We start from the raw sequence: 13,386 nt of genomic DNA, 5'->3' as shown, positions 1-13,386 counted from the left end.
GATGCAAGGCTTAAGAAGACCCATGTGTAATTATACCGAGAACCAAGTGTAAAGGGGCAGACAGCGCTGTTTAGGTGCCAGAAGGACTTGGAAGGAGGCCTGGTGGGTAAGGGAGAACGCATGCCGTGGAGTGGAGTCCTGGCTGTGCCACTTTCCAGGTGAGCTGGGGAAGTCTCTTCACCTCCCAGAATCTCAGTTTCCTCACCCATGAACTATTGGAGGAAATAACTCCCAGGAGTATCACAAGGACGAAATGAAAGGGGACAAAGATATGAATGCACCAGAACCCACTGTGTGCCATCGTGAGGGACTGAATGGTCATACTAGGTGGAAAAGGTGTCTATAACGCGTGGGGTCTTAGATGAGAAGAGCCTAGAAGAGAAGCCTGAGGTCTGAGTGGAAACAAATTTCTCAGGCTTTGAAATGGAGAGAATGGCTGAGTGCTGCCTTAAAAATGGCTCTTGACAATCAGTTGGCCTTCCTCCTGGCTCTCCAAGGGTCACTCAGTCCAGAGTCCCACAAAGAAAGGGGGAACCTGGCTGCCCAGTGCTTCCTCCCTGGAGGTGACCAGGAGGAGGAAAAAGACAGTGAGACAGGGTGACGGTGTCATCTACTCAGATGTCTCACACAATACCCTGCATTGGCCTAGCACAGAAGGGAGTCCCTACACCCACTGCCTTAACTTTCAGAGGTGTCCTTGGGGTGAACTTGGAGGAAGGCTGAGATAAAGAGAGTGGCATTTCCAGAAGACTCTGGTTTCCTTCCTCAGCCCCAAGTAGTACGTATGGATGAACCCATTCAGAGTTTCCCAGACTTCAGTCACCCACCACGTGTGCCTCCTCTGCTTATTAAGTGTACTATTTACTTAATTTTCTTTAAATAGAAATGCCCCTTTTTAGAGGTCCATACATTTATTTCTAAAGGAAACTTGATTCTCTACAGGAAATGGAAAATCAGCCATTTGCCATATATAGAATATCCTAGTAAAAGTAAAAATAGCAAAACAAAACTATGATTAAAGTTTAGATGTAGATTTTGTTGCCAGCTGGAGGGTCTCTCTGAGCCCAGCCTCGCTGTGTTAAAAAAGGGAGACTATCACTTAAAGCATACCAGCCCTAGACTGAGACCACCTTGATGTTCTCAGGACCACAAGAGAAGTCTAAGGGGAAATTTTTTTCCTAAGGGACTGGGAAGTGCCTCTTGGGACGATGCTGGTGCTCCCTGGGTTGAGGCTGGGAGGAGTCTTGCCCTCATGCATTCTCCCTCTGGTCTCTGCAGTGCCCGGAAACGCCCCATCCCCTACTACCGGCCCAGCCCCTCTTCGTCCAGTGGCCTCAGCAGCACCTCCTCCTGGTACAGCAGCAGCAGCAGCCGCTCAGCCAGCCGGAGCTACTCCCGCAGCCGCAGCCGCGGCCGCAGCCGCAGCCGTAGCCGGACCCGCACGAGCAGCAGCTGCAGCTCCCGCAGCCCCAGCCTGGGCTCCCGCAGCCGCAGCCGCGGCCGCAGCCGGAGTCGCAGCGGGAGCTACAGCTCTGCGGACAGCTACTCCAGCACGAGGCGCTAAGCACCGGCCCTCCTTTGAGCCAACTGCCTGCAGGGGCCCCTTTCTCTCTGCCAGCCTCCCCTACTCCCTGCCCACCCTGCATTCTCCCTGGTGACAGACATTGAGGGCTCCCGGGCCCCGTCCTTCCTGCGCTCCTGGGGAGGAGAAAAAGAGGGTATCAGGGCTTCAGCCTCTATGTCGAGCTGCTGAGAGCCTCCACCGCACCACCCTGGGGTTCAGTTCAGGCCTGAGCTTATGGGCAGAACCACCTTCTGTTGGCACCAAAAAAACCTCAAAGGTTTGTAAGAAGCAATGGGCCCATGATTCAAAAGTTTGGGCCTGGCCAGGAAAATGTAGAGAGTTCTTCTAACCCACTGCTCGCAGGAGGCATTCAAAGGCCAGTGGTAATTCGTCACATCTGCCCTCATTCTCCCCTCATCCAGTCTCCTGGCTGCACGTGTATGGACCCCCAAAGGGGTAGGGGACGGAGATGAGAGGAGGCCAGGGACAGCTCTGGCCCAGAAGAGGGGCCCAGGCCTTTCACTTCCCCACTTAGGCCGGAGCAAAAGCTGGACGGCTGTTGGGTCCTAGAGCAGGGGACATGGACATTTCAGTTGGTGGGAGGTGTCGGGAGATGGGGGATGGACTCTCCAGTCACAGAAGCAGAAAGGAGGGGGGTCAATCTGCTGCTCCCAGTGTCTCAGCATCTCCAGGAAGAAGAGCCCAGCAGTTCCTAGCCATGGAGAGGCCGTCACACGACTTACACAAAATGCCTTTTGGCTGTTCACAGGGGCCCTGTGACCTCTGAGAAAGGACACAGTGGACGGTTAGGACAGCTTGGTCTGTAGCCCCACTTCCCAAATTTGCCTCAGCCCCATTAGCTGGCACCCACTTAATTCCACGGGACCATCTGCTGCACATTCCTCAGTGCCATGGCCAGCTGCCAGCCCCAGCGCCAGCCAGTCTGGCCTTACCCTCCGGTTGGCGCCTGCCTGCCCCCTCCCCATGGCCCAGACTGCCACGCCCTGGAGCCTACCCAGTGCAGCCAAGCACCCACCCACCCACCCACCCTGAGCCTAAGTCATCCCCTTTGCCTCTCAGGAATTTTGCCAGAATGGGGCACAGCAGCTCAGGTTTGGGGGGAAAGATCCAAATCTAGAGAGTCTGGGGGGAAAGGGGCTTGAATGTTCTGTAGCTCCCACTGGTTCCAGAGTTTCCTAGCAGCCTGGGAAAGCCCCGCCTTCATTTCTGCCTCACCCCACTTCCCACCTCCCCGCCCTCCCCAGGGCTGGGCAGTGAGGGTAAGCTGATCTCTAAAACACAAATACCACCAGCTGCTTCATCCACGGAAGGCACTGAGAACAGGGGCATGAGGGAGAAAATCCTTAAAATAAACTCTTGGGCATCCCCCTCACCAGCTGACTGGCTTTCCGGGGCCTTGCGGGTGAGTTTCAAGTTTGTGGTGGCAACAGCAGCCAGGACAGGGCAGGGAGGGAGAGAGAGCGAGAGAGGACAGCTCCCAGCTTTGGATCCTGGGGCTTTGGGAAGCAGGGACCAAACATTCTTTATACCTTACACCCCAGGGGGGAAACATGTGAAAAAAAATCCTTTTTCTTGGAAGCAGCGACATTCCCCCTCCTTGGTCTTTCCCATCACATCAGCCCCTAGGACCAGAGGCTGCCCTGCAGCCACCGAGAAAGTTCCTCCTCCATCGGGAGAGCAGAACCAGGTGCCGGCAGCAGTGGAGGACCTGGTCTTTCCATGATGCTCTCTGGCCCAGACCTGGGCCCCACCTCCCCCGCCAAGACTAATGGATGCCAGTGCTGTCGCCGCAGAAGGCCTGATGGCAGGTGCCTGGGACGGGGCCGGTGCCCTGGGGGGGCATGTACAGCAACTGTAAATAACCCTCTTCCCCACCCAGGAACCCAGACTGGAATCCAGTCTCCCTTCATGGAGACAAAGGCTTTCCGGAGCCACAGAGCCTCCTTAGCAGGACAGCAGTGAGAGGCCTGAGAGCCTCCTACCCAGACTGCCTTCCTTCGAGCAACTCCAGGGGACCGCTTTGCCTGGCGCTCCTAGCAAACCTCTTATTTATTTTATTTATTTATCTTTATTTATTTATTTATGTAACCTCTCTCTCTTTCTCTCTCTCCCTCGGTTGCCATTAGCAGTATTCAACTATTTATTTATTTATATGGAGAGCGTGTGCGTATGTGTGTTTGTGTGGTTGGGGAGGAGGGAGGACTCCCAGATGATTTTTGTGCAACTCTCTTTTGTCTTCCTCACGTCTCTATGGATGGGATTTGAGAGGTTGGATGTGGGTGGGGATGTTGGCCCTTTTCCTTAAAGGCGAGACCCACAGGGCTCTAACCCCGGGACGTCCTGGAGGTGGACCAGAAGCACTTCAGTTCGTGACTCAGTCCACATCCAGTGAAGTTCAGGTCTGCATCCCAGCATCTGGCGCACCAGCTCCCTGACTGATGTATCAAAAACGTGACGTATCAAAAACGTGCGAACAGCCAAGAGGCTTATGTGCTAAGGTGCTGAACGGACACAATGGAGTCACAGCTCATGTGGGGTTTGGAGTCTAAAGTTAGCATCTAAGGCAAAAGTTGCAGAAAGGCCTTTAGGGAGGCACAAGATGTGCACATCTTAATCTCACACTTGTTCCAGAGTATATATCAGTGGGCGAGATCATTTGCTTTTTTGAGCATACCTCATTGGTTTGATGCAAGCTACACATGCTTCTGACTCTCCCTTAGCTAATTTCTCCCTTCTGAGATCTCAAGGCTCTTCTGTGGACACACCTGCCTTGTGACCAGATATCACCCATCCTGGGAGAGAGATACACGAACCCAAAGCTGAAGCCTTTTGCCATGATCTCGGGAGAGAGTACATAGCTATTTTGAAATGAGAAAAGAAAACAAACAAGATGAAAGGAGCAGCCAGAGGTTCTCCCCCCACCACCACCACCACCGAGAAGGTCATTTCGGAACCTGTCTTGGGAACCAGGATCCTGAAGTCTTCACCAGTCTTGCCTCTCTGACCAACTAGCAGTGTCTTCTGACTGCTGGCTGGCGACGGCTCCTGCCCTTTCCAAAGTCATGATCTACTGCCTTGAAACGGCCAGTTTGCCTGGACCAGCTTTGGGTTTGGTGAGACTTTTGCAACATTCCTGGTTGTTTCCCTGGCAATGTGACTTTACTCTGCCTTCACCCAAGCAGCCCGATCGAGGGAGTGCCTGTAGCCTGGGCAGAGTGTGCAAGAGCTTACATGCCTCCTGGGGGGGGGGGATCTCTGTCCCTCCCTGTCACTTGGTGTGTTTCTATAATTTCCTTTACATTTCCTTCTCCCCCCCTCCCCCCATCCAAAAATAAAACTCTCGTTGGGGCACTGGTAACCTTGTTTAACCAGAACCCCCGATCCCTGGCACTACTGTTCCTCCGCCCACTTCCGCCCCATTACGCTCCTGCTCCCAGGGAGTGAGACAGATCACCTGAAAACTGCTCATGGTGAGGACCTGTCTCTAAAACCAGTATGGAAAATGGGAGGGAGATGTGGCTTGAGGTCGAGCAACATGCAGCCCTTCGATCTTCCTGGGTGTTTCCCCAGGTGAGTGGAGCTGGGAAAGCTGCCCCCCTTTTCTGGACCAAAGTCTCCCCCTTTCAGAAGTGGAGGAGTTTTTGAGATACAACCCAGAATGTTAACCCAAGGCCTGGGCAGTTCTTCAGAGACAGAGCGAGTTCACTGAGACTTAAGAGAAAAAAGGAAAACATCCACAGACATTTTTAGGAGGTTCTCAATCTTGAGAGTAACACGGAAAAGCAACAACGTGAACTCCAGTTGATTCAGAAAAGCTAATTCAAGCCCCCACCCAGGAACGTTCTTCTTCATCCAGGTTTGACTGCATTCCTAGCTCCCTCTCTCCCCTTGTCCGAAGGGAAGTCAGTCTTTCAGAAGCAAAAGAATATTAAGATGTTTGAAAGCCTCGAGGGTCTCAGTCCCAGAGAGCCCCTGTCCCTTCAGGTGTCCAGACCCCTCCTCCTTCCCAAAAGGCTTTGCTTGAACAGGCTAACGTTTGGGGGGCTCCCAGCGGTTTGAAAGCCCGTTTCTTCTTTTCTCAAGTCCCGCTTTAATCTTCTCTTCTGCTGTATTCCTTCCCACGACTATTCAAAACAGTTGCACGTGCATGTGTCTCGCCCTCATTTTTTTTCTTCTCCAGCTGAATAGAAAATTTTGTCTGATTCAAAACAAAACAGGATTCGTCAAACCACACCCTCCCCTCCATTGATCAACTGTGTCCAGCTGGGAAATTACAGTCGATAACAGCATCATCAAGCAATGTTGTATTGCAACCTCTTCCTTCCCCCTTCTGCACCCACGAGCCGGCGACCTTGATGGAGTTGTCATCTACCCTCTGTGGCTGTTGTTTTGAGTTAATTTTCTTTCTTTCTTTCTTTCTTTCTTTCTTTCTTTCTTTCTTTCTTTCTTTCTTTCTTTCTTTCTTTCTTTCTTTCTTTCTTTCTTTCTTTCTTTCTTTTTTTTTAGATTTGTTTTGTTTTGTTTTGTTTTGGTGGTAGTGGTTTTGCATTGTAAATACCATGATGGGGGGGACCCCCTCATCAGAACGTGGCTTGTTTAATAATTTATTTCCTATTTATTGAGTGAAATTGGGAGAGGAGAGGGACCTCCCCCCCCACCTCTTCCCTTCAATTGCTATTGGAAATGGGTCCATCTCTCCGCTCCGGGTGTGGCTGGCTGCAGTGGGGGCATTTATTGCCCACGTAATGAGGGTTAGAATCACCCAGCAAATTGGAATTGGCAGAAACGGAGGCTTCAGTCATACAAATTAAGCTCAAATGGAACTAAAACACTGGTTATCTCCGGGAAAACCTCATTTCGATGGAAATTAATTGAGGAATAAAATGCCTGTGCACGAACTAACTTCTATTAAAAAATCACAACTCCTTGAAAAAAGAAGAGAGAGAGAGAAAGAGCACGAAAATTATAATTCCTTTCCTCTGGCCAAGAAAAGCTATGCCTCATCTTCTAACAAGCTGAGCCAAAGAGACTGGAACAGCATTCCTTCACGATTCTCTTGCCTGTGTGTGTGTGTGTGTGTGTGTGTCTGGGTGAAATGGAGAGGATCTTGGGCCTCAGTCTTATCGTCTGTAAAATGGGGCTTGACTTACACTGGAGAGGAGGGGGTTCTAACTCTGATGCTGGGAGTTCCAAACTGTCAGATGTAGGGTCCTTTGTGTCTTCCACTGACTATAGGTTGAAGGGTGTCTCCCAAGGAAGAAAAGAAAAATGTAGGGCATGGACTTCATTTGTAGAGCCGGGGGAGTTGCTGAGTGCTACAGTCGGGTGTGGGAGACCTCTGGGTGCTGCCAGCTGGTAGCTCTTGTGGCCTGGGTTAAAGCCGTATATATAAGCTTCTCTCCAAGCCCAGCCATCCAGCATCATCAGAGGAAAGACCAGGATGGCTTCACTGTGCTCTGGACCACCATGTAGCGTGTCGGGCCATATTTTGTACAATTGTTCATACAAGCCAGTGATGTAGGTCATATTGCCATTTTTCAGATGAGAAAACTGAGGCCCAGGAAGGGGGAACTGACATGCTTGGGCTCCCCTGAGCTCTGATCTGCCCAAATCTGTGCCCCGCGCTCTCCTAGGTGGCTCTTTCTTGCCGGTCCCAGGCTGTGAGGACTTCTCTTTGTGCTGGATTTTTTTCTCTCCCAGTTCCCAGCTGTTTCCTCAAGCAGTCATTGGCCACAGACCTGGTACAATCTACCACATGAGCCCAGGAGGCTTGGTGCACGCAGGGACCATTTCTCCACTTCGGGGGCTGGAACTCGCACCTGGAAAACCCCAAACCAGGGGACCCACCACCAGCCCAGCTCAGCCTGAGCGGCCGGCCTCTGCCCACACACCCTCAACAGAGGGGGAGAAGCTCCTCTGTCCTCCCACATCTTGGGACCCTGGCCTCTACCCAGCGACACAGCGGCCACGGCTTGTTTGATATCTGGTGTCCACGGCTAAGCATAACCTTCCCGAGGTTTCCGATTTTTCAGCCTGTACGAAACATGTCTCTGTTCCAATAAAAGGTCCCATGGTATGGTGTTCTCATACGCAGCCCAGCGTCCTCTGTCTGTGTAGGGTGCCCAGAAGCGGAGGGAGTGGGGCGGGGAGATGGGGACAGAGAGCAGCCAGGCAGTACCTGCCACGGGTCGTCACAAGGATCATCTCACTCCTTCCCTCTTCCAAACAGACCTGTAAGCATTTTGGTTTCAGATACACATTAGTAACGTCCACCTTTCCCTAAGCCCGTTACACGCATTGTCTTCATCTTCAGCACAACCCTGTATTAGGTGGAGGTATTAGGACCTCCTTTCTACCAAGAAGGAAACTGAGGCCCAGAAGAGCAGAGTCACCTGCCCAGGGCCACGGAGGGATGACAGGATCCAGGCAGACTGACTCCAGACCCCAGGAGGAAGTTCAGTGTAGGGCACTGAACTGGGAGTTCAAAGACCTGGAGTCTAATCTGGACCCTGCCATTACAGCAGGGTGCCACGGAGCAAGGACCACACCCAGTTGGGGCTTGGTTTGTATATTTGTGGAATGAGGACAGTGACAGCTACCTCCCTGGGCAGCTGTGGGAACTCATGGAATGGAGGTTCAAAAAAAAAAAAAGAAAAAGAAAAAGTGATGCATGGAAACCACTCGGTGACTGTCAGTAAGCGTGATTCCTGGTTCCTAACCAGAGGCTGAGCTATGGCAGGGATGCTCATGAAACAGCCTAAAGCAGCTGGCTTGGAACACGGGGGCCCTTTGAGACCCTGCAGAGGCCTCTCGGTGTCGAATGTGGAAGTTTCTTGCCGTAGAGGACAGGGATTGAAAATACCCACGGGGGCAGCCAGGTGAGGGAAGTGGACAGGGTGAGGGCTCTGGCGATCCGAGGAGCCCATTCTACCATTGCCAGGTAGAAATCTCAGCTCGGGGTCTCCCAACTTCTCAGGAGAACCTGAATTTTTAGATAGAATTTCCTGATTTTTAAAATGTTCGTAACTCATTCCTTTTTTAAACACTGTGGCTCAAAACAAAATTGTAAAGACACACACAGAGGTAATATACATCATCCCAGGGGCCAGACAGGAGGAGGTGTCTCAATCCAACCCTCACCCCCACCCCCAGGCCTCCTGGGAAGCTGTTTCAGCCCCTAATTTACAGCTAAGTGGGTTATTAATTAGCTAAGGGGGAAAGATCAAACAAAACAGGTTACAACCATCCCACGTTTGAAAAGCTCCCTGGAGAAACCTCCCTGGGGGTAAATCCAGTGCCATCGCCCACCCCTCCCTCCCCTTCCCCCTACACACTGATTTCTGTCTTCCCAAAGTGGCTTGATTAAGGCAACAATCAGTGTCCTCTTTTGAGGCTTCATGAATAAACAATATTATTATTGTTGTTGTTGTTTTTGCTGTTGCCGCCTTTTATGAGTCAATTCTCATGTGCCAAGCCCTTTGCATACATTAACTCATTTTCTTCGTAACAACCCCATTTAGCCCCATTTGACAGAGCAGAAAGTTGAGGCTCATAGAAGTCCACGTAGCTAGTGGATATTTGAACCTAGGTCCATGGGTTCAGGGCCACTTCTGCGGCAGCTCTCCACCTCCGATGGTTTGAGCCCCTCAGCTCAGAGCTGGCCCTCCCACCATAAGGGCCTCTGATGACTTTTTCCGGGAGAGCATATTTGCCAGGAGGTGGTCCCTGTGACGCCAGCCAGCCACCCGTCGGTGACTCATGAAGGAGGTCTTGGCCCTGCTATGTGTGTTCTGGCTCCCAGTTACAGGGATCCTGGTGTTTGTACTTCCCGAGATTGGCTTGAACAGGCCCCCCACCCCCTCCCAGTCTCCGGGGAGATGGACCCTCTTCCAGAGGCGCCTCTTTCCGGCCAGGTTGGCAGGGACGAGGCAGAAGCAGCGTGCACCTCACCTTCCGCAGCCCCAGGGGCACGCTCGGCACTTCACTGGGCTAAGGCAGTCAGACCAGAGAAGGTGGGGGGAACATCAGAAAATAAAACGACCCAAGAGGCAGGGTCCGCTAGCTTGCTCCATGACCTAAGTCAGTCAAGCCCCCTCTGGGCGCTAGTTACTCCACCTGTTGAAAGAGGTGGGCTTAGACCAGCGGATCCCAACCCTGGCTCTACATTAGAATCACCTGGGACCTTCCCGGAGCCACCCACACTGGAGTCCCACCCACCCCACATAAGAACTGCCGAGGGTGGACGCCAGACCACAGCACTTGTAAAGGCTCCTTAGGGCCCTCTGATAGGAAGCCAGGATTGAGAACCACTGAGTTAGATGGCACCGAGTATGTCTCCTGCCGCCCAGATCTGGTACCCCACGGGGTGGTACAAGCCGCCTCGTGGTCCTCATAACACAGCAGCAGCACCACCCCAGCTTGTGTAGGACCCAGGACTCCTAATCAGGTAGGTACTATTCTTATGCCAGCATTGCAGATGCAGAAACGGAGGCCTGGACTGGTGGCCTGAGGTCACACAGCTAGTAAGTGGCACAGCTGGAGGCTAGACGCTAGAATGAGAGGGAGTCCAAAGGGACACCTAAAACTGCCTTGGGGATTCAAGGGAGGCGTCAGAGAAACTGACATGTAGGTTCTTTCCTGGGGAAATGAGATCCACCCCCCACCCCCAGACTAGGGGGCTCGGAAAGAGGAGGAGGGAGGAGGGAGGAGGGAGGAGGGAGGGGCAGGGATCCCAGGCAGGGGCGAGTGCACACGTACAGGACCCAAGGAATGACTTCCACCTGCCTGTCCTCCGCCTACCCTGCACATTCATTCCAGAGCGCTTAGTCCTCTCCCATGGTGAGTGTGTTTACTTGTTTGCAGCCATCTCCACGAGGAAGGAGCCTCATCTGCCTGGCTCATCCCCTTCCCCTTTTGCCCAGCAGGGAGTGCCACCCCTGGCCCTGGCTGGCTGGCTATCAAATAATTGAATCTGCTTAGGGTTGCCAGCTCTGCACCCTTCCATTTCCCATGCGTTTTTGAGCCGGTTAATTTTTACTTTATGTCGGGGGTGGGGAATGTGGCTAGGAGGACTGTGACAAAGCAGTGACAGGTCCCGCACAGGATCTCTTGTGCCCACCAGGGGCTGTGTCCCTCCCTGGGAGTGAGGCCGACAGATATGAGTGCCAGCTATTCATCAGCAGCATGTGAGGCTCTGGTGGATATTTCCTGGGACTGAAAAAAATGTGTTTTTTAAAGGCCGAGGCTAAGAGGGAGGACTTAGGAGTCAGAAAAACCTGGGATTGAGCCTGACTTTGCTGTGTGTCTCTATGTAAGTGGTTTAACCTCTCTGAGTCTCAGGTGCCTCATGTTTCCAATGGAGATAATGAAAGTCTTGGTCTCATAGGGGTACCATGGAAATTAACAGAGGTGATGCGTCTAAACCACTTAGCCCGGTGCCTGATTGAGTTAGTGTCATGGCTACTGATCCTAAAAAAGTTGGGAGGTGGGTAGGCTGGCCCAGTTGCCTAGATAGGCTCATGCTTAGTTTCCGGGAGGGTCCCAGGTCACCTTGGCAAAAGGTCGAACAGCCTCTCTTCTCACCTTTCATCACTTGGAACACCGAATTCTCAAGAGAGGCACTCCCAGCTGCCGCCCTGCAAAAATACCTCCTCCACTTAGAAGAATCTAGTCTCTTAAGAACTTGGCGATCTCCCCACGCACATTCCCCACCCTGACGCTCACCCACATTTTCTACCAGGGTGGTTCTCACATCCATCCCCTAGAGGAAAGACATGGGGCACTGTTCAGACGTTCCCACCCAGAGCAGCAGGGGTTTCCATGCCCTCAGACTCCCGGCTCTCCACTGCTCTGCAACCACGGCCAACCTGTGGCCAGATGACCCGGTGCCAGTTTTTCTTTTGGTCTTTTTTCTGCTGCCAGTGAAACTCGTCCAAGGCTTTCTCAAGGCGTAACACTGGGTCCCTTTGACTATCTAATCTCAAATCCAAAACCAAAATAAACAACAGCAACCACATCAGATAGAGTCATATTGCCAGATGGAAAGGGGCTGGATTGGGTACACACACACACACACACACACAGTTTGTTTTGTCCCTGGAGTCTCTTTCGCCTCAAACCCCATTTCTAGACTAAGTCATTTTATATATATATATTTTATTGAAATATAGTTGATTTACAATATTGTGTTACTTTCTGGTGTACAGCAAAGTGATTCAGTTTTATATATATATATTTTTTTTCACATTCTTTTTCATTGTGGTTTATTACAGGATATTGAATATAGTTCCCTGTGCTAGACAGTAGGACCTTGCTGTTTATCTGTTTTATATATAGTAGTTTGTATCTGCTAATTCCAAGCTCCTAAACTACCCCTCCCCCACCCCCTTTCCCCTTTGGTAACCGTAAGTTTATTTTCTATGTCTATGAGTCTGTTTCTGTTTCATAAATAAGATCATTTGTGTCATATTTTAGATTCCATATGTAAGTGATATTGGTTGGTATTTGTCTTTATCTGTCTGACTTGGTATGATAATCTCTAGGTCCATCCATGTTGCTGCAAATGGCATTATTTTATTCTTTTTATGGCTGAGTAGTATTTCATTGTGTATATATATACACCACATCTTCTTTATCCAATCATCTGTTGATGGACGTTTAGGTTGCTTCCATGTCTGGCTATTGTAAATAGTGCTGCTATGAACATTGGGGTGCAGGTGTCTTTTTGAATTATTGTTTCCTTTGGGTACATTCCCAGGAGTGGGACTGCTGGATCATACGGCAACTCTATTTTTAGCTTTTTAAGGAGCCTCCCCACTGTTTTCCATAACAACTGCACCAATTTACAGTCCACCAACAGGGTAGGAGGGTTCTCTTTTCTCCATGCCCTCTCCAGCATTTGTCACCTGTAAGCTGTTTAATGATGGCCATTGTGACCGGTGTGAGGTGCTGCTTCCTTGTAGCGTTGATTGGCATTCCTCTGATAATTAGCCACGTTGAGCGTCTTTTCAGGCGCCTATTGGCCATCTGTATTAGATTAAGTCAATCTTCACCTAAGGGAATCCATGGCCTCTGTGCTTGGGCTTCAGCAAGTCTGTGAACAATTTGAAATCCCTCGTAAAGTTTTTGTGTATGAAAATATCAACATTTTGGTGCCGGGAAGTACATATTTCCCACCAGTTTTTCAAAGGAACCCAACTTCAAGCCTTTAAGGAATCATCTGCAAAATCTGTCTTTACTCTCTCTGGATGGGACAGAGTTTCTAGTTGCCCCCCGATGGCCATTGTCCTTCGATCCATAGTAATAACATCCTCCCCTCAATTTTTAACTGGGTTCATGGCCACCCAGAACAGACTGTACTTCCCTGCCTCCCTTACAGCTAGGGTGGCCATGTGGCTAGTTTTGGCCAACAAGAAAAGGCAGAATTTTTGCATGGTAGATTCCAGAAATTTCTATAAAAGAGATTTGCTATGTGCTTTTTTTCTTCTTCCTCATCCCTTCCTTCTTCTTGCTGGCTGGAGGTGGACATGATTGATGGCTGGAATGAGGCAGCTTTGGGGATGGATCCCATACAGATGGGGCAAGAAGACGGAAGGGTTTCAGTCTCTAAGGAGTTTGTGGGGCTGGGCTTCACACCAGCACAGTCAGAATGTCTCTAGACTTTAATATTAGGAAAAAATAAACTTCTCTGTTCTTTCGGCCACTGTTATTTGACTCTCTCTTGTTCTCAGCTAAAGCTAATCCTAACTCATATTCAGGGTGAAACCAAGCTGGTCCTGAGACGGCGATATCTTGTTTAAATC

General features: G+C 50.8%; 1 protein-coding gene across 1 annotated transcript in view; it reads left to right on the top strand.

Moving 5' to 3' along the window:
* SRRM4 (serine/arginine repetitive matrix 4) overlaps positions 1-7,852 on the top strand; it is a 146,871-nt gene extending 139,019 nt beyond the window's left edge. Inside the window, exons 13-15 of the mRNA XM_032471356.1 lie at positions 1,279-2,987; positions 4,306-4,698; positions 5,803-7,852. Coding sequence (XP_032327247.1) covers positions 1,279-1,564 — 286 coding nt within the window. The 3' untranslated portion in view covers positions 1,565-2,987; positions 4,306-4,698; positions 5,803-7,852. The remainder of the gene's footprint in view (positions 1-1,278; positions 2,988-4,305; positions 4,699-5,802) is intronic.
* The last annotated feature ends 5,534 nt before the right edge of the window (positions 7,853-13,386 follow it).

This window comes from Camelus ferus, chromosome 32 (genome assembly GCF_009834535.1).
Source record: "Camelus ferus isolate YT-003-E chromosome 32, BCGSAC_Cfer_1.0, whole genome shotgun sequence".
NCBI classification, from domain to species: domain Eukaryota; kingdom Metazoa; phylum Chordata; class Mammalia; order Artiodactyla; family Camelidae; genus Camelus; species Camelus ferus.
This window is presented reverse-complemented; position numbering and strand designations above follow the sequence as displayed.